A 26,370-nucleotide genomic window follows, 5' to 3' on the forward strand; every position below is an offset into this window, starting at 1 on the left:
AATGCCCACCTTCCTGCTCCTTGCCTCAGCTTTTATATCTGAGCTGACATCATATGGTACATATCCCTTTGGTTAGATTGGATCAGCTGGCCTACTTGGGTCCCTTCCCAAGATCTTGCCCTGCATTGAGGAAGGAATGTTACAGCACTGATGTTGTGCTCAGCAGTAGCCAAAACACCAGTGTGTTATCAACACCCTTCTAGCCACCAATGCAAAGCACAGCACTGTGAGGTCTACCACGGGGAAATGAACTCCAGTTCAACCAGACCCAGCACAAGTTGGTGGCCAACAAATGCCCATTTTCTGGATTCTGATCAAGTGGAATAAGAAAAAAAAAGGGACTTTTGACAAGGGCATGTAGTGATAGGATAAGGGGTGATGGCTTCAAACGGACATACTGTAGGTTTAGATTAGATATAAGAAGGAAAATCTTCCCTGTGAGGGTGATGAGGATCTGAAACAGGTTGTCCAGAGAGGTGCTAGATGCTCCATCCCTGGAAGTGTTCAAGACCTGGCTGGATGGGGCTTGGAGCAACCTGATCTAGTGGAAGGTATCCCTATCATGGCAGATGTTTTGGAACTAGATGATCTCAAAGGTCCCTTCCAACACAAACCATTCTCTCATTCCATAATTCTATGAATAAGAAGAAGACAAAGCTGCTTAATTCTGTCAAAAAAGAGCCATGTAAAACTTTCTAGTAAACCTCTGAGATGTCTCAAACAAAAGGCAGGAATCAGACAGAAATTTTTCTGATGATCACAGTTCTGCTAAACTCCACTTTGAGTGCCTAAACTCTTTCATTCAGTCTTGGAACACAGTATAGAAGACAAGGTGCACCAGGGAGTTGACTGTGAGACACACTGCTGCTCACTGGTGAAGGGTTTCTGCCCATAGCTCCCTCTCCTATAACTTCCTCTTGGTAACATGTTTTGCCCCTGAGTTCCCAGTACAGTTTATGGTCACCTTCATTTTGTAGCTTAATGACTCCTACATGATTTGGATTTCATAATCCTGCATTTTCTCATAACCTTGACAATGGCAGTGACTACCCCACATATTTTTATATGTAACCATGTTCCTTGGCTAGGGACGGAGGCTCTGCAGCTATGGCATGAATCTTAATGCCACCCAGCTCCAAGATGGACCCAGTACTGGCCAAGCCTCTCAGTGATGGTAGTATTACCTCCGAGGTACCATAATTAAGAAGAAGGAAAAAAATGTGCAACAGCAAGTGCAGCCAAAGAGAGGAATGAGACTGTGAGAATGCAAGGCCTCAGACTCATGCTACAAGCTCATCAAAGGGGCTTTACATTAAAAATATACAAAGCACCAAAAATCTGCCTGATGGATTTATTAAAAGGGCCTTCAATTCTTTTCATACCTTGAGAGAGAGCACAGGAGAAGATGCTACACACATTTTTCAGGAGGTCAAATGCCACACTTTTCCTGGCAAACTTTAGAAAATAAGGAAACTTAGCAAAAGTTTAAATTCAACCAAAATAAATGCAACCAAAATAAAGCATTCTACAAAGCCTTGACTTAGAACATACAACTTAGCAAAATCCATCCCATCAAACTTTAAGTTACTCAAAGATCAAGAAAGGACATTAGGAGAAGAAGAAGTAAAGAAAGAGAGTAAATGAGAGAATTATAGCTACTGCCTTGAGTCCCATGTAATTCCAGCTTCCACATGTCCAGACAGTAGAGCCACAACCACTTGGAGGCCAAGGAGGCTCCAAGGGGTTGGGGTAGGGAACAAGGCACCATTCCACATTCATGAAATTTGACCCGTCTCTTCCCCCACTCATTGTTGTGGGTTTGACCCTGGCTGGATTTTAAACACTTACCGAAAACTGGTTTTCCCCCTCCTCCCCCCTCTGCTCTTCTTGGAGGAGAGGAAAAAAAAAATTAGTTAGAGAATTCCTCAGTAGAGATAAGAACTGGGAGACTCACTTATTAATTAATTTTTATGGGCAAACAGACTCAAAGTGAATAGAACTTAAATTTTTGCTAACAAACTTAAACTAAAAGCTAAATTTATTGCTAACAAAATAAGAACTAAAGAGTAAAATAATAAAACAGTCTTAAAACACAACATCTTCCCTCCACTTCCCTCTTCCCACCATGTTCTCCCTCCTCCCCCCAGCCACACAGGGAGATGAGAAAGGGCAGAAAGTCACAGCCAGTGGCTGCTTCTGCCACTGTTAAAATCCATCTCTTAGAAAGGAATTCTTCTCAATTCATTGTCCGGGGGTGGTCACTTTTCCATCAGGAGCAGAGGTCTCTCTCCCTCTGCACTCTCATGGTCTCCATGGGCTGCAAGGGGACAACTTGCTTCACCATGGTCATTACCACAATTACAGGGAGTAATGGCTTTGAGTCCTTCCCCTGTTTCTTGTGGAGTCCCCCTACCCGGGACATAGTCCTTGACAGACCTCTCTGGCATGGGTCTATCCCTCAGGCCACAATTCTTTAATAATCTGCTGTCCCTTGGGTGATGAATGAGTTGCACTAGTGTGGATCCCCCACAGGGCAACAAGTCCTACCCAAGGACACTCTTTTTCCAGTGTAGGTTTCTCTCTCCATGGGCCACAGGTCTCCAGCAAGACTCTGTTTATCTTATCTCTGTTTATCCCATGGGGTCACATCTTCCTCATGCACTCACTTGCTCTAGTGTAGGCTTTTTCAGGAGCTGCAGGGGGGTCTCCTCACCACAATAATCTTCCACAGGCTGCAGGGGTCTTGGCTTTCACCTGAGTTGGTCTGAGCCAGCCAGGCACTGGAGCAGAGATTCCCCTCTATCCTGTCATGAAGAACATGGTGAGGCAGACTGTCCCCCTGCAGTTCATGGAGATCCACAGTGGAGTAGAGAGATGACCAAAGGAGGCTGTGACCCTGTATCTCAGTTTAATGAGACACAAGTGTTTTGCTGAGGATGAGTTATGAGGAAGAATCAAACTCCTCCCTCTAAGCAATTGGAAATCCAAAATTAAGAGGTTCCGATTGAGAAAGTGTGGAAAAAGAAAAAAAATAACAGCCCTTTATTAAAAGATATATGTGTATTGGCAGAACAATGAAAGGACACAAATAAAACAATCAAACAATAATCCTATACCGAAAAATACCCCCCTTCGAAACAAAAAACCAACCAACCAAACAAAAAGTAAACAGTTCAGGTTTTGCCCTTTGGTGCAATTCTAACCACAGTCAGCAGGGGCACTGCTGGATCATTGGTGGTCACCACATGGGGGGAGGCCCCCTGGGTGTGCTGGAGAAGTCAAAAATGGAGGTCTTCCCTCCTCCTCACCAGAAAAAGGGGGAAAAGGAGGGAAAGAAAAAAAAAAGGTTCTTCCCAATGTGAACTCACTCTGTCCTGCTGGCTGAGCTGTGTGATGTGGCTTCCCCTCTTCTTTGATGTGCACAAGAACCACTGCCAAAAAAAACCCCATGGGAACAGAGGAGGTGAAGAAGGCAACCAGTTCCCAAACAGTTCCTCTCCAATGAAAATCCAAACACGTTCTGGGCTGGGTAGAAAAACAGGTCGCAGGTGAAACTGGAGCCAGGAAAGGAGGGGGGAAAAAAGAAAACAAAACTTACCAGGCAGCCAGGCTAAAAACAGAACCACCTCAGAGCTCCTGCCACCCAGACCTTCTCCCAGCTCAGACAACAATGAAGTTTATGCTGTTTCCCAGGAGAGGAGAAAAAAAGTAAAAATAACTTCCCACCCCTCCCCACAGAAAGGATCTTGAGAGCCATCAACTTGGAATGTGGCTCTACCAGCCACTTCTTTTTTGTTAGTCAATTGCCCAAGCTAAGCCAACCGGGCCATTCAATATCTCCTTCACACAGTGGGCAGGGGGAAGGGAAAATTCCTGCTTAGTTTCCAAGAACAAACAAAACCATGACACCTTGTGACCCAGAGCAGGCTCCTGGCAGGACCTGTAGCTCTGAGGAGAGAGGACCCCACACTGGAACAGGTTTCCTGGTAGGACTTGTGACCACACAGGGGACTTGAGCTGGAACAGGTTGTTCCTGAAGGACTGGCCTCTGTGGAAGGGACCCACTCTGGACCAGTTCATTAAGAACTGCAGCCCATGGGAAGGACTCACATTGGAGATGTTAGTGGAGGACTGTCTTCCATGGTAAGGACCTTGCTAGCACAGGGGAAGAGTGTGAGGAGTCCTCACCCTGAGAAGGAAGGAGTGGTAGAGACAATGTTGTTTCCCCTAGCTGAGTTTCCCCAAGTTTTGCTTGTGAAAGTAATTGGTGAGTGATCTCTCCTAGTCCTTATGACACAGGAGACTTGCATTATTATTCCTCTCCCACATCTGGCCAAGAAAGGGAGAGTGTCATTGATGGGTGCCTGCTGGGCACCCGAGTCAATTCACCATGCTGCTGAAGTACTGAATGGCTTTAAAATGACCCAGACTGGCTTATACATGCTCCCCAGCTTAGGTATGGTGCCAGCCCTTTTGGCAGGAGAGGGAGGACTTGGCAGGAGCCTACAAATGCGAGGCAAGAAGTGGAAAAGCCTGAAGTGGAGCAGGGAGTAACAAAAAGAGCAATTAGACCTAGTGCAGATCATGGTCATATCCCTTCTGAACTATTTTTGTCTCTGTTCATCTTCATCTCTGAAGCACATGCTTAGATGTTGCTGATTGTAACTGTAAACTTGTCTTTTGGTCATGTTGTCCAGGAAAAATTGTTTCACATATGTGTTTAACTGTTTGTTTTCTCAGTTTAACAGCACTAGCAGTCATTTCTCAAAGCAAACATTCAATTTCGTGTGATTAATAGATACGTCAAGTTCTGGTTTTAATAGTAAATACACCTCAGGACCCAAGCTATTCTCAAACATTTTAAGGTTTAAAAGAAATAAAAAAAAAAAAAAGGCAAACCTCAACTAAAAATTGAAAATAAAAAGTTTGAGTTTTGAGTTTGAATACTTTCCTTACAGTGTGTATCTTCTGAAAACAGAATGACCATAAATAGCGCATTCTTTCTCAATACTAAATACTGTTCTGCAAAGATACACACATTACCAGGGAAAGATGCTCCTAGATCCTGATTCCTTGAAATTCAGGAACCAGTTTCACAAACTGCTAAGTTTCTTGGTATCATTGAGGGGGAAGGAAGGAGGGAGGGAGGAAATCAAGCCCGAAGTAAGCCCATTTAGCAAAATTTTCTCTTCTGTCTACCACAGTTCAGACAGTTGTTCAGTGAAAATGGTACCAAAAGGATCCCTTTTTCACCCAGGAGTTTTGGAAACAGCTCCTTAGCACTACAGTATCATACAGTTCCATGGTATTATAACACAACATTTTATCTCACCATTCTGTACCTTAATGTGACAGTATCTCACAAATAAAGCCTCACAACAGGGATGAGGAGGGTCAATGTTATTTCTTGTATTTTTATAAATGGATTGGGTATCAGACACAGCAGAAATTAGTCCATTATGAGAATATTTCACATTTTCTATTCATTCACTGCATTAAATACAAAACCCATTCTGGAGCACATGTGTGCTCTTCAGTATTGTCTCTTCTTGAGACACTTGAGCACTTTAAGCACCAGAAAACTGATAACATCTGCTTTGACATCCTCTCTAGCCCTCTCTACTGCATAGTGAAACAGCTTCAAATGGAGAGACAAACATTGCCTCCACCCCAAACCAGAAAATACACCAGGATGGTCTCTAAGGAGATAGGAGAAAAGACTAGATCTTCCTATTAACACTTGATTAATGAATCAGGAGAACGTTTTCTGGCTTGGCTTTTTAGAAAAAGTAATGACTATTCCCAATATTATTGTGTATCACACCCATCCCTGCAGATTTATCAAGTGCACAGCGAGAAAATAGAATTAGATAAAAACACTGAAGGGACCTAATCTCTGAATTTTGAATGGTCTTCAGCATGGATGTACCATTAGGTCACATAGAAGCTGGGACACTTCTAGGCATGTACAGAACTGTAAATCTAGACACACAACAAACTTAAAAATAATAATTAAAAATAATAATTAAAAATAGAATAAATAATTTTAAAAAATATCCAAAGAAAAAGAAAAAAGGAAACTAAAAGAAAAAAAAAAAAGACAAAAAAAGGGGGCTTGCCAGTTTCAGGAAAAGGTCTGTTAAGTGAGACCTCTTTATCTCTTTTTAGAGGTTGGAATATTGCCATCTTCCCTGGAGTTACTGATTTCAATTATAGAACATCACCTTCACGGATTTTACCAGTCAAAAAAAAAAAAAAGAAAAAAAAATTTGGACTTAATTTTTAAAAAGCTTTATATGTACTTCTATGTGGAGTCTATCATGCACAAGGCCTGAGAAAGTTTAGTGAAGGCTCCTGATAAAAAAATGACTACTTAATGTGTGTGCAAACCAAGTCTTCACTGTTTATTGATCTGAGATAATAAGACCTGATCAGCTTTGTATCCAATTTTTAACATTCTGTTTCAGGATCTATAAAACTTTTAGTATTTAACTAAAAGACAGTTCATTTGACAAATGCAAAAAAACTTAAGTCCTGGAAAATAACTAATACACATCCAAAAATAACTGTTAAATAGTTCTTTTGTTTAAACTTCACAGTATGTTCTCCATTTAAATAAAAGCAGAATTAAGGTTTTTAAATTTTTAAAATTTTAAAATTTTTGATTCTGACGAAAAGGCTTCACAGAAAAAGTCGCTTTTGCAGAAATGCAGAGGCCAGTGAGTGGTGAAAAGCAGAGCTGGCACTTCACCCCATTTGCCACAAGATGGCACGTAATATATAACTTCTGAGGATGAATGTAAAATGAATAGCACACTAAGAGAAGTATTAAAAAGAAGAGAGGACAACCTAAATGTGTACGTGTGACTTTTGGCAGGATGGGAAATCCACAAATACACACACATAGATCATTCTGCAGAACTGTCAATCTAAAGTGTATTATGCATAACACAGGTTTAAAACTAAATGACGTCAGCCTGTTCAGTGGTCCAGATTTAAATTACATATAGCCATACACAATGTGCAGTGATCTAGGAGGTGGCTGGAAACAGGCTGGTGTGAGACCAGAAAGAAGGGCTTCAAAGATGTAGTGGGAGATAATTCTGGTTGAATCACTCCCAGTCTGAGCCTTGGCCAGGGAAGGAGGTGAGTGAGTGGGTGGTACAGGTAGGTGCAAGTGCAAGTGGGCAAAAGGCAAATCTAAAGGCTATGTTTTTATAACTACATATAGAATATACAAGAGAAAAATATATGGATGGTTTAATTTGTGTGCTAATTTCTGGGCTCTTCTGGTGAACCCAAAGCTCTTTGCTAAATTCATCAGGTCTGAAAGTGTCTGCCAGAGATGAACTTCTTATCTCAAGTGAATATGAGTATTTAACATACTAAATACTGCCAGATTATTTAAAAAATATTGTGATTTTGGAGTTTATAGCTGTGCCCACAACAATCAACAGGTTGCAGAATGGGAAATCCCTCTCCTTATCCAAAGGACACAGAGGCAAAGGGCTGCAGAAAAAGAATCTTGTGGTTTAGGGATCACTTAACAGGGATATATTGGAAAGGGAAAAAAACAAAAACACCCAAAATAAGTTTCTTGATTGGGGAACTAGAAAAAGGAGGGTCATTATTTCAAATAAGAACAGATTTTATTACAGATGCTTTGGTGCATAGCGCAGTGAGAATATGGAATTGAGTTTTTTCCACCAAACTTTAATAGTCTTGAAAACCAGGTCAACTTCAATGTAAATCAGCACATCTGATCACTAAGAGTATTTTGTAATTAGCTCAGAACAACAGCATAGCAAGATATGGAAATTAGAGAGCTTCAAAGCCTGTGGGATTTTTCATTGTATGGTGGTCCAAATGTCCCACTAATTTCCCATTCTATGTGTTTGTAAAACTATCCAAGAAGGTTTGACCATGTCTCCAGCCCTAAAAAGTTGCTCCAAATTGAAGCTGTTACAATAAAAATTAGATTTAGCAGTTGTGTTCTCAACGCTTCTTGCAGAAGCAGTGCTAACATCCTCCCAGACAGCAACCCAAGAACAGAAAGAGCTGTCTGCTGCTCAGTGTGATGTGTCTACAGGGTTCCTAAACGTCTGAAAATTGGAGAAACTCTAAGTCCTAGAAGAGGATCCACAAGCTCACAAATACTGCGATCTTCCTAAGAGCCTACTTACACAAAAGGCTTGGTGCACATCCCCTGTCCTGACAGCAGCTCTGGTATTCTCAAGTTGTGTGACCAGAAATGGATCAGCAAAAGGCAGAGATTCCATTGACACTGAGGCAAGACAGGGCTAAATGGCCTGCAGGTGATAGACAAAGAAGGGTTTGCAGCACCATAGCAAAGTACTTTGTTCCTCTCCAGCAAGTCTGGAACAGGCAAATACAAGCAGTATACAAAACATGTCACACATACTCCAATTATGTAGGAAAGTCCCCTTCTTATCTATCTAGATACAAGAAAATTTAAAAATCCAGACTAATATCCACTGGGACAACAAGATTTGGGTTTTCAACTTCCCAGAAAATGAAACTACTCTTCATCATCTCTGCAGATTTGCCCTCAGAGAGGTGTATGGTGACAACCAGCCAAGAAACGGCTGGATAGGAGCTGTGACCCGAGCTTCATGGATGGAAGCTGCATCCATCACCTGGCTGCCAGCTTTCACATGTCCTACAGCAACTTCAGACAATGGAATTATGGTTTCTATGAGTTGTGGAGGACACAATTATCTTTGAAATTATAGAAAAGAGGAAAAATGTGCAAATAAACACATGTATGAGACCAACTGAGTCTGAAGGCATGAGAGCAACAGCAAAAGCATTGGTAGAAGAGGAGTAAAACACTCCCTTTTTATGGCTGTACTCAATGATCTTAAAGGTCTTTTCCCCTAAAATGATTTTATGATTCTGTGGACAAAGTATGTATGAAAGCTTACCACAAGATGGGGCAAAAACACAGAAAGTCCGAACTTATGTCCAAAACATACTCTAACAACTTCAGCCACAAAAGCAGCATAAGAACATCCACCAGGTGTCAGGCCAAGTTAATGACTTTTTTTTGTTTTACTTAAGACAGTAAGAATAAGCAAATGTTTTCAAAACTAATCTGTTGGTATAAAATTTTAGCGGTGCTCCTCTGTGTAGACTCCCAAAGCACAGCGGCTTGGGGGATGTCACCCACCACCATCATAATTCTCATTGAAAGCTTTGAGTCTGTGGAGAATTAGCTAATGTAGCATTAAATAACTAAAACCAGAGCATTAACTAGAGAAATAGCAACACTGAGTTGGTAAAAGCAGTAAGAATGAAAAAAAAAACCCAAACAAAAACAACAGTGGAAAAGAAAAAGTTTCCAAGGAGGATTCTAAGGCAACACAAGTTGTATTACTTGGGCAGTCATCCATACTTGAGTATTTCAGTTCAGATGAATCAGTACTAACTCGCAGAAGTTTCCAGGGAGGATTCTCAGGCGATGCCATTTGTCATTTATGCAGCAGGCCAGAATATTTTTTTCTTTATTTATTTCTTGCCATAAGTTTCCACAATTCCCTATCAAGCTTTACGCTCCTCTTTCCACAAAAAAAAAAAAAAAAAAAAGCAACAAAAAAACCCCCACCTCAACCCAAAAACCAACCAAAAAAAAAAAACCAAACAAAAAAACAAACCAATAATAACCACCAAACAAACAACAAAAACCCAACCAACCCATAATACAAAAAAAAAACCAATGAGGAGACATACAAGGGAGAGTTTGCCCGTTTCAGAACAAGGTTTGTTAAGGGAGGTATAACTTTTATCTCTTTTTACAGAGGCTTGAATGCTGTGGGCTCCCCTAGAGCTACTGACCGCAGCAGCAGCCCCTCTCCAGGACACCCCTCCTGGGGTCCCAGCGCCCCCCCGGCGGCCACGTCGTGGCCGAGAGAACTCCCCGGCGGGGCGGGGCGGGGCGGGGGCGGGGCAGCGCATGCGCAGCGGCCCTTGTTTGTCGCACGGCTTATAAGGCGGGGCCGGCGGCGGCGCCGGGAGCGCCTTTGTGGGGAGACGCCGCGCCGGTACCAGCGCCCCCCGCGCCGCCCGGGCTGGGGCCGGGGCTCCCCGCCGCCCCCATGAGCCGGCTGTAGGGTACGCGCCGCCGCGCCCCTTCGCCCGAGGGGTTCGGGGTTGCTTGTTTTTGGGTTCCCTTCCTCCCCCCCCCCTTTTTTTTTTTTTTTAACAGTCTATTTTTGTACACTTTGTTATAAAACCATGGTGCTGGGGAAGGTGAAGAGTCTGACGATAAGCTTTGACTGTCTGAATGACAGCAATGTCCCCGTATACTCCAGCGGGGACACGGTCTCAGGAAGGGTCAGTTTAGAAGTAACTGGGGAAATTAGGGTGAAATCCCTCAAAATTCACGCGAGGGGACACGCTAAAGTGCGTTGGACTGAATCGAGGAATGCTGGATCCAACACTGCCTATACACAGAACTACACCGAAGAAGTGGAGTATTTCAACCATAAGGACATCCTTATCGGCCACGAGAGAGGTAAGGACTGCCCTTTGTCGTGGTTCTGTACTTTGGGGGGGGGGGAAGTCGCATCTCTGCATCACCCCGGTTTGTCCTGCTCTTTTTTTTTTAATGGGTGCAGTGGCGAGCAGGACATGCCCAGGGTCATACCTTGGCGAGTTACAGGCAATGCATCTGCAAAGTACCTTCAAACAGGACTCCCTTAACTACCTGCCCTTCATCACGACCGTTTATTAAAAACTTTTTTTTTTAATGTGCTTTTTGTCCTTGCTAATATTTAGTAGGATTTGCCCCTCCGTAGGGAAAAGAGCTGTAAAATCGCAGCCAGATGGGTACTGCACGACTTTATTGGCAGAATCCTAACAAATCCTAAACCACAATGAAAGCGTAAAAACCGTACTTTTTGACACATGCAGGGTTCTGCTGATGTTACCGGGATGATAATGCAGTGAATTTTTCCGGAAGGCTCATTATTGGCAGATAAGATTCTCTGTGCCTTATTTTGACATATCACCACTCCACGTGTCATTTTTTTTGCCTCTCATTTTGTTTTACCCCCTCGTTGTAAATCGCTTTTATTTCCTTGGGCCTCCCTCGGTGGAACGGGGTGTAGGGGTCATCTCCGTATAACGATGTGTCCGAAAAGCCCTTGATAAGGAGCAGATGGGGGGAAGAGGGGAAGCGGTGTTGCGTAATGGGAGCATCCCTCCCAAAACTGGGGAGATCAGGACCTCCTACTCCCCCATTTCCCACCCGAACCGGCGCAGTGTCCCCACGGAGTGCAGACCCCCGCCCCCTGCGGGGTGGGAGCGCCAGGGTCCGGGGTGTCCGTCTGGTTCTTGGTTGTTTTGTGGTTGGGTTTTTTTTTTTCCCCCCGAAGTTCGCAGCCTTTGTTCGAAGCGGTTCAATCCTGTTTGGGACCGGCTGGGGGGAGGGCGGTGCGCCGCCCGCTCCGCGCAGATTGGCCGCACGCGTCAGGTGGTGACGATGACTTAATTCCCCAGCGCAATAAAATGTTAAAAACTGGTTATGTAATTTTTTTTTGTGCTGCTTACCCTTTCTTTTTCTTAAATATGCAGCATATTCACTGCAGCGATGCGGTATTTCTCCTTTTTTCGGTGGGGAAAAAAGAAGGTAATTTTTTTGGACAGCTCCGGGCGGCACTGAGCCCATCACCCACCATTCCTGAACTTAACGCCGTAGCAGAGCTGGGGGCTTTATTTATTTATTTATTTATTCTTTAATTAATTCCTCGCGCACACCTCACTAACGAGGTGACTTACTTGCGGCTCCCACCCTCCTCCTGCCGCCACCGCCACAGCAAAACCACTCGCCCGAGCTGAACTTCCCGGGAACGTGCGGACGCGCAGGAGCCGCCCGCGGCGTGGGCGCGCACCCCGAGCGCGGAGCTGCCGCCGGCGGCCGCGTTTCAATGAGCGCCCCGAGCGCGGAGCCGCGGCCCGGCCGCACCCCCCGCCGCGCCCTGATTGGCCGGCCGCGGTTTGTTGCCCTGTTGCTAAGGCGATGCCAGCCGCTGATTGGCGGGGCGCTGCCCTCGGGGCTGAGGGCGCAGGTTCTCCTGCCTGCCGCCGGGCGGACGGCGGCCGCTTCTCCAGGGGCTGGCGAAGCCCCTCCGAGAGGGAGGGCTGCGCCCGGTAACGTCCCCGCTGCTTCGCTCCCGCGGGCGTGTCGCCGGAGGGGCCCCGGCGGGGAGCGGCGAGGCCCGCCCTCGGAGGGCCGCGGGCGCAGCGCACAGCGCGTGCCTGTGAGCGGCGGGGCTGGCGGCGCTCCGCGCGCGCCGGTTCAGGCCGGTCGGCTCCGGCTGCGGCTCCAGCCCGCGCTGATTGACAGCTCAGCACTTGTTTACCGCGGCGGGACTGCTGAGCTGGCAGGAAAGCGGGGGGGCGGCCGGGCTGTGGGGAGCGGAGCCGCAGCCGCCAGCGGCGCTGCACCCCCTCCCCCCCGCCCCGGAACAGCGTTGAAAAAAAAAATCACATTCATTTGGGAAAAAAAAAAATTAATAAAACCCGCACCCTCACGGCGGTACGTTGTGCCGCCCTTTCAGAGCATTTTCCTGACCTGTGTTGGGTAATGCTGCCTGCTTGAAGGTGCATTTATGTCCACAGCTTGCTGAGGGGGTTTTATATAAGTATTTTTTGCTATGTGTTGGGGTGTTTTTTTTGTTCTTTTTTTTCTTAAGATTTTCAGTGTTTGCTTTGTAGCAAGTGGAGCCTTGGTGCTTCTGTAGGACAATGGGAACTTAGAACGCTCCTGCGTGCCTCCATTAGCGCTTCAGGCTGCCACACATATGGTCTTCCCTTTCACTTTGTCTCACTGTATCCCCATTTATTATTCCAGCCATTTTTATGTATGAGGTGCTCAGTTATTTTTTACACAACTTTCTGTTTTCACCAAGTCAGCGTTCTTCTGGTCTTATGTCAGAATAAACTGCAATTTTCTTGTGGCATTTAAAGGTGCATTTAAAAGTAATCGTGACCATAAACAAGGGGCAGCATTCCTGGCAGAAAACCAGCGAGTGTCTGGGTCTTGCTGTGTAAGCAAGATCGAGTTAAACCTCCCAAAAAAAGAAAAAAAAAAAAAAACCCACACAATTTAACTCTAGACAGTGTTAATCGGGCAGCTTGCCATTTTCTGTGTCCCTGACTTTGTCTGGTACTTTCCTGGTGCTGCTTGTACACTGTTATTGCTCTCTCACACTTTTTTTATGATTAACGGCCTGACACCGTTGCCATGCTGGAGATATAAAGAAGCTGAGTTACTACATTTAATCTTAAGCAGCAGACTTGGTACCGTTAATGCTGCTACAGAGCCATCTCTGGTTCATTCTGACTAGCAGTTGCTGTGGAAAGCAGCATGATTTCCATTATAGATCTTGCATGCAGGCCTTGAAATGGCAGCAGTTGAAAACTATATCAGTGTGCAGAGATGGGATTATAAATTGAATTAACCTGCTTCTCTGTTAAGTGAATGTGGCAATCTTACCTGCCTTTCTGTTGGTCAGAGTTCTACCTACACTCCAGCAGTTAATAACCAATGGACTGGAGGCCCTTGTTTCTGGGACGTCGCGTTCTTTTAAGTGTTGTAATGCATGTGAAAATCTCTTTTATTCTGGAAGAGAAGCCCATGCAATATATGAAATGTGTGCAGGTGGAATAGCATGTTGTTTTTTCTCCCCTCTAGACGATGACAATTCAGAAGAAGGTCTTCACACCATCCTTTCGGGAAGGCATGAATATGCATTCAGCTTCGAGCTTCCACAGACGTAAGTACCCCCACACAGTCCTCAGGCCCTGCTACCCACCCACCTGACCAAAACTCCTGCTGTGGGTAGAGGGGAAACCTTTTCAATGGTAGTAGGAATTGTGCTCCAACATGCAGCAGAGAATATAATCTCGTTAAACTGAAGAGGTTGCTTTTACACTGATAAACATTCTTTTTTTTATATAGCTGCCACAAAAAGGTTCATTGCTGCCCAGTTGCTCACTTTCTTTTGACCAAGCCTTTACTGACTTTTTAGGTATTCCGATCTGCTGCCCCTTCCAGAGAGGAGGGAGTGGAATTTGAACTGCCACCAGAGTCCTGCAGAGTGGCTGAGATACCTTTTAACTCAATCAGCCATTTACTGGAGCTATGCAGACCAGCAGAACTAGAGATAAGATCACAGTGAAATTGTTCAGGCTCAGTCTGGGATAGATGCATCAAATTTAACCAAATTTCAAAAAAAGAGGTTGTTCCTACTCAAATAGAATGTATGTACCCTGGCTGGTCTTTCATGCAGAAAGCCTGGGTGGAAATAAACATAAGAAGGGGTGGAAGTAAGAAAATTCCTGTACCTAATCCCATGTGCCTTAGAAAGCAAAGGTGAGAGGAGAAGTGTTCCCCATCCCTCTCTGAAATGTTTAATGTAGGCATTGTGGATGCAATATTTATACACAGAAGAGTTAACTGTGGAAATGAGCTAAAATAGTTGCAATAAAATTAAATACACAGGAAAAGGAGGAGTCTGAATAAGGATGGAAAGAGGAGCCTTTTGTTGTAAAGGGCAAGTAGTGAAGTCATTAAAGTCTTGAAAGTCACTGAAAATTTGGCAGTGTGTTATGCAAAATAGCACACTAGCTAATATTAAAGCTATTTATTGGAGGTGGTGGTTTTAGCAGAACCTGTGGATCATAAACACTTTACAGGCCAGTTTCAAATTGAACAGCACAGAACTTCTATGCTATTCCAGTAAGATCTACTATGAAGACCTGTGAAGATCTTAAAGGCAAGTGAGCATTGTGTGAAAATCTCAACTCCAAGAAGTAAGGCTAAAACTGATTTTACCTTGAGTTCAGAGGGGCAGTGAAAAAAAACCCATCCCTAAATATCATATACATGAACATGAAATGCTGAGCTTGTAGTGAGACAGCCAGCCAGCAAAATACCACAAGTATTGGTCAAAGTACAGGGTCTTTTTAAGTGACTTGAAGGAATAACTGTTAAACCATTTTTTAATAATACTGAAAAAAACAAAGGGTGATATTAAAAGCCTGAACTTGTAACACTTCATACTTACACTAGTTACTTGCTAGTGTCCATGGAATACTTCCAAAACTGAATTAAACTTTAGAATAACAACAGAAAGATGTGCACTGTCCTGACTGATTTTTGCCCTACAGAACATGAGGCAGAATGAAACATTGGAGATGGATTAAAAAGTCGTTTTAATTGGATTATTAGGGGAAAAAACATAAACATGTCAGATGTACAAATGGACAAGTCAAACGTGTAACTGAAAGAATTCTAGTAAAACACTAGCATGGCTAGTATTACCCCCTATGGAAAATATGGAAACTTCATAAATAATTTATTTTTAATGTATGTGTAACAGTCTATTCAAAACACAGTAAAAAGGAAAAAGAAGAGTTATGGAAAACTACTGTTAATTGGAAATATTGGACTACAAAGATACTTTGTCTCGTGTTTTATGATATTACAGTAAAAAAGGCAATGCTTAAAGGTCTGGCAAACCTTTCCACATTATTTCTCTTCCAGCTCCTAAAATAGACTTACTTGATGTATCAAAGTTCAGAGTAGAGTAGTCTCGATGATTTCATGTGTGTGTATATATATATGTGTATGTGTGCGTGTGTGTGTGTATATAGATATATGCTTATTTATGTACATCATAATGTATTATAAATGTTTTAAGCTGGGTAGAGGAAATCTAATCTTAATCAGGGTAGAGGAAAATTAGAAGGTGCTTAAAATAGCCTCTCTCTTCAGAACTCCCAAGTTGGAATATTTACTCTGCTTTAAGGTGAAACTAACTACAAAAGTGCTGAGTTACAGTTAAAATTAACCTCATACAGAGCTACTGGACAAGTAAATAATAGACTATTTACAAAATGCAGTATCCAGAACTGTAAATGGTTTGTACTAGTGATGATTTTAAGTTGGTAATAAAAATTTGGCCTTGAAATTGCATGCTTTTCTCTAGATGTAAAAGTAGCCTCTTAAGTTTAAAGGAAATATGTACTCTCCTGGCATTTTCTAGTGCAATTCTTTAATTGATTCTTAAAATCTATGCAAAACTGTAGTAGGATGAATTGGAGATGATTTTTTCTCCCATCTTTAATCTTGAATTTTTCTGAGATACGGAAATAAGTTACTCTTCATTAAGTACTACAGTGCATTAAAAATGCAGTTCTATATACTAATCCCTGACCTGATAAATTCAATTTTGACCTTTGTGTCCTGCACAGACCACTTGCTACCTCATTCGAAGGCAGACATGGCAGTGTGCGCTATTGGGTGAAAGCCGAATTGCATAGGCCTTGGTTTCTACCAGTAAAATTAAAGAAGGAATTTACAGTCTTTGAACATATAGATATCAACACTCCTTCATTACTGGTAAGAATTGACAGAATTATTCATTTTTTTGTTCCTGGCATAAAAAAGTATGAAGTATAGTAACTGAAATACTATCCACATCTAATTTTATCTAATACTTATTTGCTGCTTTAGTTACAGCCAATCATCTCAGTATTGCATTAGTTCAGCAACTCTGTAAATACTGACATTTTGAAAGCTACATTTTTCTGTACTTGGAGTTGCTTCAGTTTTAAGATATGTAAAACAACTTTGTCAATTTAAATTGATAATACTAAATTGTTAAGAAGGAAAATGTTGAGAACTGTTCTCTCTGATTTTGAATAAAGAAGGAACAGTGAAATTTACAAAAATTATCATGGCAGACTGCTAACTTAAAAATGCACAATAAAAAACGTGCATAATTGATAATTTCCATATAGATAGTTTTCTACTAGTGGGGAGAAATTACCACAATTCTCTGTAATCTTTTTCTGAAATGTCATTTCATTAAAATAATTTCGGTATCACAACTGCTTTCAATGAGGATTTGATTTCAATCTGGCCTAAAATTCCACACACACACACACCCCCTTCTTCTAATGTCCCCTTATGGAGGGGGGGTGGAAACCCTCAAAGTCCATTGAAATAGGTTTCTTATGTGTACGGGTGAAAAATCAGACTTGCAAAGGGACATTGGCCTTGCACAAATACCCTTAAAATCAAGACTCTCATTTGACTTTATTGGGCTTTGGATCAAGTCCTAAATCCTGGTGTCATTAAAATAACAAGGTCTGTTTAATATAGATGGAACAGGATCATTTTGAAACAGGAAATAGCAGGAGTCAAGGTTACAGCATTTCAACTTAGTTATTATTTCTGAAATAGTGTACTGAAAAGACCTTCTAGTTTAATGATAAATTAAAAGTGCTTCCAACAATATGTTGGAATAGATGGGCTATAAAACCTTTTCTTAAGCTGTGCTGTATTTATTTATGTATAAAAACCTATTCTAAATTTGACTGTAGTATGAAATCTAACAAAAAAAAAGCAGAATACACCTTACAGTTTGCATAGTGGATTTTGCTTGAGTACTCTTCCTCTAAAACTAAGCTATGCTTATCAATGTGTAATAAGTACCTCATTAAAATATTTTTTTGGTGTTGAATAGAATAGGTTACAAGAGTCATGGAGCTCTCAATTGAATGGACAATGTTGGTTTTTTTCTTGCAGTCACCCCAAGCAGGCACAAAAGAAAAAACTCTCTGTTGTTGGTTTTGTACCTCAGGCCCAATATCCTTAAGTGCCAAAATTGAAAGGAAGGGCTACACCCCAGGTATGTAACAGAAGTAATTATAGGAAATGTTTTTCCTTCCCTTTTAAAACGATACTTTGTACTTAACTGCTGTTACGTAAAAGAAACATTTTAACTATTCTTACCACCTCAGTTTGCACTTAGCAAGCTTGCTGTTTCTTAATAACGACTGATTTTGTTAACTGGTGTGTCCCCAGATTGTCAAACGGCATCTGCTTTTATTAGACTTGTGCGGTTTTCTGCCAGAGGTATCTCATGCTGACCTTATTCCTGTTAACATCAGCGGATGTTCAAAGTGTAGAGCATTGCTAGTGCGTTACAACAATACACAGTATGTGGCAATTCGCTTCAGTTGTCTTGCAAATATAAAGAGAACATGAAATTGTTTTGTTTCAGGTGAGTCAATTCAGATCTTTGCTGAGATTGAGAACTGCTCTTCCCGTGTGGTGGTGCCAAAGGCAGCCATTTACCAAACACAGGCATTTTATGCCAAAGGGAAAATGAAGGAAGTCAAACAGCTTGTTGCCAACCTGCGTGGGGAATCCTTGTCATCTGGAAAAACGGAAACCTGGAATGGCAAACAGTTGAAAATTCCACCTGTTTCCCCTTCAATCCTGGACTGTAGTATAATTCGTGTGGAGTATTCACTGATGGTATGTTGGGTAGTTTTTTTCACTTGAGCATGAGTAGTTTCCATTACTCCTTACAGATCTTTAACAAAGCATTGTGTGCTGCTAACCAGTTAAAAAAGAAATACGTAACCTACCATTAGCGTCCTGACAGGAATTCTGTAAATAAATTCAGTTTAAATCTTGCATGTTCTGTATAGCAGTTGTGCCATGCCATATAAGCAAATGTATTATGAGGAGGCAAAATTTCCATGTGAGGGCTGATGTTGAGTCTGGAGCTGCTTTTGACTTGGGGAGCTTTTTGTTTCTGTAGGGACATTGGCGCCAAAACAAACAAAAAGAAACTTTAGTTCTTTGTGAAGAATTCCATGGGTGGAGATTTTAGTCTAGTAATTATGAAGTGCAGGTACAAAGCTACTTTTAATCATACACCTCTTTGATGTTCTTTAGGTATATGTTGATATTCCAGGCGCCATGGATTTATTCCTCAACTTACCACTGGTCATTGGCACCATTCCTCTACATCCGTTTGGCAGCAGAACATCAAGTGTGAGCAGCCAGTGTAGCATGAACATGAATTGGCTTGGTCTGACGCTGCCTGAAAGACCAGAAGGTAACCTGACAAAACAAGTCTGTTTTGATTTTTGTCTGCTTTATTCATTGCTGTCATGCAAAGAGACACAAATTACATCACTCAAAGCCCACAGGAAATCCCTTGTGGATGTTTCCTTACCACCTGCCTGCCCTGTGTAGAAGAACAGAGTTTCCTCCCTACCTTCCTCTCTTGGGGACAAGCAGTGGAATCCAGCTGCTTGGACACTGGCACAAGCAAAAGCATGGAATGCCATTGTACCTGGGCAGAATTAATCTTGCCTCCAGTATCCCAATTACATCCTTTGTTATAAGGCATTGTAACCTGTCAAAGTAGCAGTTAAGGCAGGCAACCTTTAATATCCAAGGTTTTGTGAAAAGATAGTGTAATCCATTGCAGTGGGAATCTTTTGTCAGTGGAGAAACTCTGTATCTCTTTCCCTCTTTTTACATATAAATACCTGGGGCGTTTTGGGTACAAATCTCAGACTCTGATTTGTGGATCCCAAAGCAATGCAGTGTTCTAATATTCCTGCCTGTACAGAGATTCAGCATTTTGAGTATGCATAAAATTTTAAAAGCTACTTAAACCACAATGAACAATGGTCAGTCTACTGTTGGATTTGAGCATAGTCTTAAAGTAAACTGTAACAGGCTACCCTCCCTTTCAATGTTCAAAACTGTGGAAAAATCTCTGAAGTTACTTATCTACCTGCATTTTATATTTTACAATGATAAAAGTTTAATATTTATCATGTTATATGTTCTGACATGCATAAGAACTTGTTGTTCGAACTGCGTGTGCCTTTTCCCTGCAGCACCTCCCAGCTATGCAGAAGTGGTCACAGAGGAACAACGGCAGTCCAGCCTTGCACCCTTAGGTGCTTGTGATGACTTTGAGAGGGCGCTTCCAGGACCATTGTTTGCATATATCCAGGAGTTCCGTTTTCTGCCTCCACCTCTCTATTCAGAAGTAGGTACCTCAGAATATAAGCATGAATTCAATGTTTTTCTGAATTCTGTTGTGTGGAAAAAATGTAGGAAAGTGTTTCTGCTTTATAAAAAAACAGGAAGAATAATTAAATTATGAACAGGGGATAAGGCAACTTTGATTTAGCAAAATGTAGGTAAATTGCATCAATAATGTTTCAGGATTCTTCACTATTCTAATGCTCTGTAGAAATTTCCGAGCTGTTGTGGATCCTCTGGGCAACTTCATTAAAACCTTGCATTATATGTATATAATACATGCACTGGTGAACACCAACATTTTGAACGTATGGATGCACAACCTGCAAATGTTTTTCATCTCTACTTTATAAAAGCACTGTTTATTTTAGGTTCTGTGTATCTATTGCTTTCAGAAGTTCTATGTAGAGAAGTTACAAAGATATTCTTTCTTACTTAGGTTTCTCTAAATGCACAGTTTCAACATATCTGTCTGCAGTTTTAGTTCTGTGAAAGCCACTCAGTAACTGGGACACAATTTCAAAAGCTTTCCATATTCGTATTTTTTGAGGGAAAAGAAGTGGAATAGGACAGAATAGTGTCCTTTGGCTAAAATTTCCCTGGCTTCACCCACTCTTGATTTTTTTTCTTTTCCTCTTGAAACACCTACCATTAAGTGATTGAGTGGGCAAAGAGTGACATGTTTTTTGTTTGCTGGAGTCTTGTCTGAAAACTCTTCTGTAGCTTAACCCTAGAATGCAACTCAAGCCCTTTCATTTAGAGATTTAGAAAGAAGCCTTTCCTTTGTCCTAAAAAATGGATTTCTAAAATTACCTGGCCAAACTATATACTAGACTTACCATCCTAACTTAGCATGTTTTTCACCTGTTCCTTTTGTAGAAAGGAAGAAGAGGTAATATGTGGAACACATGAACTCCTAAGACATTTTATGGGGTGTTTGAGGATTAATTACTTATAAATTAAGTAGAAGGAGTTTTTACTAATAATTTTGTGGTTTTCTAAGCAAAACGTCTTCTGAAATCAATTTATTGTACATGTTTAGTGATGAGCCAGGTTGCCTTTTTATGTACAATAAATAATTAAAAAATATTTATGTATTGTAATAACCCCCCTAAAAACAGGGGTTTTTCCAAATTTTTAATGACTTCTTTGTGCTTATCTTTAAATTACCATCAACCTGGAGCTTAAAGTTTTCCACTAAGTTACTAGTTTTTCATTCAAAGTTTTGTCTAATTATGTAGAGGTATTTCAGTTACTTGAATAACCTTTGGATTGGAAATGCCATTTATCACTGATTGTCTTAGACTCATCGGTTTTGGTGGGTTTTTGTTAACATCGGTTTATTTTCTAGCAATTAGCTAAAAATAACTGGGATTGTGGGGTTTTTCCCTCTTTTGTTTAGATTGATCCGAACCCAGATCAAACCACAGACGACAGACCATCTTGCCCCTCTCGTTGAAGGAATCCACAAGAAGCTGACTTGACTTGGGTTTTGAACCATACCTGCCATGTTGAAGGTCAAGGCATCATAGTGGAAGCACGCTTTCAGAGAAAAGTGGGTTTGCTCTTGCCTGTAGGGTGAATAAATGAAAACAACCTGTGATCATGCTTTGAAGCCTACAGTAACATTGTAGGACTGCTCCACATGCTTGAAGACCTGAGCTTTCCCCCCTCCCTCTTAAATACTGGCACATACTAGGAGCAGCCTTACTAACCTACAGTCATGTGTGTCCAAACACTCAAACACATTAAGAGAGGGATGGCTTCCTCTTATGATTTGGAAATTTGCACATGCTTATTGCTTACATTGTGCGGTTCAGTGTCACTACAGCTTTTTCTCATTTATGCCGGACTGTTGTTACCCCTTCTTATTTGTTTGTGGTCCGCACAATAAGGAGCAAAAGAAAGCTTTGACAAAAAAAAAAAAAAAAGAAAAAAAAAAACCAACAGCAACAGACTTTGACAAATGCACTGACTTTTCTTTTTTTTTTTAATTTAATGTAGCCTGGACTTTACCTGCATATGCACATGCTCAGAATTGTCCTAGTAGGCTGATCATGTATCACCTCTTCAGCTTGGATCCTATTGTGGATTTATTTACAAACATCAAATGCCTTCAAGCCAATCCTTCTTGCTGTATGTTTTGCAGCCTACTGTAGTAGATAAGCAACAGATATGGGGATAGGGTGGGGGATCGAGAGTTAATAGACAGAAACTAATAGACTTCATCAAGATTGTATACCTTCTTGATTTCTTTTAAGAATTTGTTGCCTTTCTACTATTACCGCAAAGCAGCATTTTGTTACAGACTGCCTAAAAATCACTTAATCTCAGGTGAACTCATCACTTGCCAAACTGTTGGAATGCTATTTGTTTTGTTACATTGCACTGTTAAGTTCTTTTTTTGTTCTGTGTTTGTATTTTGTTTTTGTTCTTTATTTGAGAGGGAGATCTGGAATAGGGACATACACAAAAGTTACAGAACCCACCCTCATTCCCATTTCTCTTTCTGCATTATAAGAAAAGATGTTCAAGTTGTGAAGCTCTAAAAAAAAAAAAAAAAAAAGGCACAAATGAAAGCAGCACCAGCAGACATCAGCTCTTCCTGAAAAGAATTTTAAAAGGAAATAGTCATACGCTGTCTAGGATTCATAGACAGATCAATATCTCAAGTAGTAGGGATGGGAAGGGAAAGTAAATTTATTTTTATATATAGCTACTTAATCACCAAAAATTCTATATATAATGAGTCTAGTAGAAAGTATATTTCAAACTGCAGGAAAAGCTTGTACTATGCTAAGAGCTCAGTTTGTGCACTTTGTATTATCTTCAGGGTTTATGATACTGTAAAAGATAAGAAGTATAATTAAACTGGGAAAGATCAGTGTTACCAGCCATACTTAGATACAAGTTATCTGGAATTGCTTCCACAATCACATCTTAATGTGGTACTCTCAAGAGCTTTAAAACAAAGCGAACAGTGAATTTTACCATTTCTCCATTCAAAATGCAAGAAATTTTGCAAGAAAGAGCACTTGCCCTTGAGTGTGCCCGAAGAGAAAGAGTGCAAGGGAGCCATTACATGTGCTAATGCAAATACCAGCACTTACAGGCTAGAGAAGTACAATGGAAGTCAACTTTCCTTTTCAGAAACCGTGTAACACAGACCACTGACAAAGGGACGCTATTCTGGTCTTGACTACTTAAACAAATCAAGATGTAATCTATCAAATACTTAATCTCCTTGTGCAATAAAACAGCTCACAGAGTAGAAGAGGGGATGCTGGTGTTTCTGCATGGTGCTCATTCTTAAAAACCTCTGCCTTGTTTTTAAGGCTTCATAAATGCGACAAAATAGGCTTTTCCATAAGTGGCCTTTATGACAACATGAAGGATAATTCATGTTTCAGAAATGACAACAGGGTGATCAAATACAAAATGAGTCGCGTTTTAAGTGATTCAATTAAAAGGCTTGGGCTTTGAGCAGGAATATTGGCAAGAAAGAAATTAGATGATGTCTTATGTTACTAGGCCAGTTTTGTGGATGTCCCTTCCCTCTACCCTCTCCAACTAGGCAATTTTAAAAGCTGATGGGATTGTTGGTGTAAAAGGGCATTTGGTGGTTTTACTTTTTTTTCCTTTTTTGTTATTTTAACAGACTAGGGAACAATCGCTGATAATACATAGCATTAAAGTACTTACCACAATATAATGGAAAATTGCATATGAAGCAGGATTGACCAATATCATAGCAATTGACATGGCATCAGAGCCTTTTTGATTAGAGTGAAAAATTGTATAAGCTTATGAAATAAAGACTTCCAGTTTAAATTATGTTAGTTATTCAGAGGCATTACTCTTCCACAAATGTTGGTCAATTCTCAGTATTATAAAACATGAGGTTCACAGTTGTAGCCCAGTATTTGATAGAGAATTCTGATCTGAATTAGGAAAAAGTAAGTAAAATCCAAACATTAGAGAAACAAAGTGCAATATTAAATGTTTGCTTTATAGATTATATTCTATGGCTGTTTGTATTTTTTTGTTTGTTTTTAGTTTTGGTGCTGAATATGTCCTTGTAGACTCTGTTTCAAGAAAACAATATGTGGAAAACAGTTTAATTTTTCCTATTGCTCTTCCTTGTGGAAAATAAACTTTTTTTTTAAAAAAAAATGTTTAAAATGTCATAGCTGTATATAAAATAAAAACCACAAGGATCACATAATACATGAATCTGCTACAGGAACACATGTATTACCTGTCTCTAACTACATAGGGAAGAGCTGTTTCTGTGACTATACCACCAAGTAGAATAGGAGTCTAGTTTTGGGATCCTTTGCCCCTTTTATTTACATTGGTGAGCTCATGAGGCTGGGTCCCATGTTGGTGACTGCGGTTTCCTTAATGGCGAAATGCCTTTTCAGGATGCTGTGTTTGTATTGCAGTGTAGGTGCAGTAACCCTGTTTCCGGGTGTCTGGTACTTTCCCTGAGGGGGGATAACTCACATTTTGGAAGGGTAGCGGGAAATTGGGGAGTGACTTCATAGGTCTGGTTTGCAGCTGGGACTTTCGAAAGTGGTTTGTTTAGTTGGGGTGTAGAAGGTGCCCTTTTGGCATTCCCTTGGAGGTCAACAGATGTTGGCATGTCCACCTGTGCCCTGCACAGGTTGTTGAGTGTCCCCAGTGTGCCGGTGATGTGGCATCTCCCTTCCGCATGCCACGCACTGGCAAAATGGATTCTCACTATCCTTCAAGATCAGTGTGTCATTTGACCTAAGAGAAGGTTCATCAGGCAAACAGCCAGGGGCTCGAGGGGCCAGCCCGCCTGTGCCTCTCCGTGGGTGTCCAGGGTACTGGCAATCACTGTGTTCCCACAAGACTGTTCTTTCCCTTCAGTGAGGCAGCTGCTCATGTGGGCAACACAAAACATCTAGTCGAACATCCTACATAATAAAAATAGAAACTTCTCTCCAAAATAGAGCATTTCAGTTTAATTTTGAGTTTGTTATTGGTGAAGAATCCAGGCAGACTGAGGGGGCATTTTCCCACCTATTAATAACTGTTAATTTTGCCTGAGCTCTGGTTCAAACCAATAAGAAACGTGAAAAAGGTTGCCTTGCCATTTCACTTATCTACTTGGAGATCTTTTGCTGGTTAACCTCTGCTGGCAGCTGTCACCACACAGCTACTCACTTAGTCCCCCACCAGTGGGATGGGGTAGAGTCAGAAGAGGAGAAGTGCAAAAATTTGTGGTTTCAGATAGACAGGAGCATAGCAAAGCAAGGAATTCATTCCCCACTTCCAAAGGACAGTATCATGTTCAGCCATCTCCAGGAAAGCAGGACTCCATCATGACTTAATGGTGACTTGGGAAAAAAAAATGCCATGTACCCTCACTTCCTTCTTCTTTCACCAGCTCTAAAAGCTGAGCATGAGACCATATGGCATAGAATATCCCTTGGGTCAACATCAGCTGTCTGCTTGTGTGCCTTCCCAAATCCTTGTGTACCCCCAGCCCACTCACTGGTGGGGTGGCACAAGGAGCAGAAAAGGCCCTGATGCTATGTAAGCTCTGCTCAGCAATAACTAGAGCATCTCTGGGTTGCCATTGCTGTTTTCTGTGCAATCTGAAACACATCCCTATACTGGCTACTGTGAAGAAAGTTAACCCTAGCCCAGCCAAAACCAGAACAAGCTTCATATAGCTGAGTAACAATATTTTATTTTATTTTTTTATAATACCAGCACAACCCTTCTTAGGGGGTTTCTAATGGCAGTGTTAGAATTTAAATTAGCACCATTTAGGTGACACACACTGCCAAATCTCACATTTTCAGACCAGCACCTCTAATAATTAAACTTAGCTTTATTGTCAGCATGTACAAACTGAGCTACAGTAGGATGTAAAAGTAATGGCTCTTTCACATCAGCTGTCCTTAAGTGTACAGAACAGCAGCAAGTTTACAATTGCTTAAGCATTTGAGCTTTGAGAGGCAATGTTGCAATGTTTATCAATACATTTGCTGGCAATTATCTAGCTAAACATGTACCTAGAACTTTTTAACTCCTTTCTAGATTTAAGCCTTTTGTGTTTTATGGAAATTAATCACTACCTTGCCATAATCTTAGCTTTCCACAGCACAGCTAGAAGCACAAAGCCCAGTTGCAGTGAAGAAGGGTCTCCAGAAGCAGCATGTGAAGCTGGACAGCCACCCAACCATGTTTTTAGGCAGGAAAACATCTTTGGCCAGGTAGATGCTGCTGATCTGAATCAGTTCCTGTGACTTTAAGTGCACAGTTATCAGCAGGTCTGCAGAGAGACAAATGCCCAACATGCTGCAGGAGGACAGCTGTTCCTGGGGCCATAGAGGCCAGACTTCCCAAGTTTTGTGCATTTTGAGTGGAATCCCCTTTCAGAGATCCACAGACACAGAGAAGTTACCAGGATTTGCACTGTATGACCATTACTGTGGATTTCA

At 41.5% G+C, this 26,370-nt stretch overlaps 1 protein-coding gene across 1 annotated transcript; it reads left to right on the forward strand.

Moving 5' to 3' along the window:
* The first annotated feature begins 10,040 nt into the window (after positions 1-10,040).
* On the forward strand, positions 10,041-23,916 carry ARRDC3 (arrestin domain containing 3). Its single transcript, XM_050328553.1, has 8 exons — positions 10,041-10,534; positions 13,718-13,799; positions 16,282-16,429; positions 17,621-17,723; positions 18,099-18,355; positions 18,782-18,944; positions 19,741-19,895; positions 21,294-23,916. The coding sequence occupies exons 1-8, from the start codon at positions 10,255-10,257 to the stop codon at positions 21,348-21,350; spliced, it is 1,245 nt and encodes a 414-aa protein (XP_050184510.1). The 5' UTR covers positions 10,041-10,254; the 3' UTR covers positions 21,351-23,916.
* The last annotated feature ends 2,454 nt before the right edge of the window (positions 23,917-26,370 follow it).

Source organism: Myiozetetes cayanensis, unplaced genomic scaffold (assembly GCF_022539395.1).
Source record: "Myiozetetes cayanensis isolate MyiCay16 unplaced genomic scaffold, myiCay2020 scf4, whole genome shotgun sequence".
NCBI classification, from domain to species: domain Eukaryota; kingdom Metazoa; phylum Chordata; class Aves; order Passeriformes; family Tyrannidae; genus Myiozetetes; species Myiozetetes cayanensis.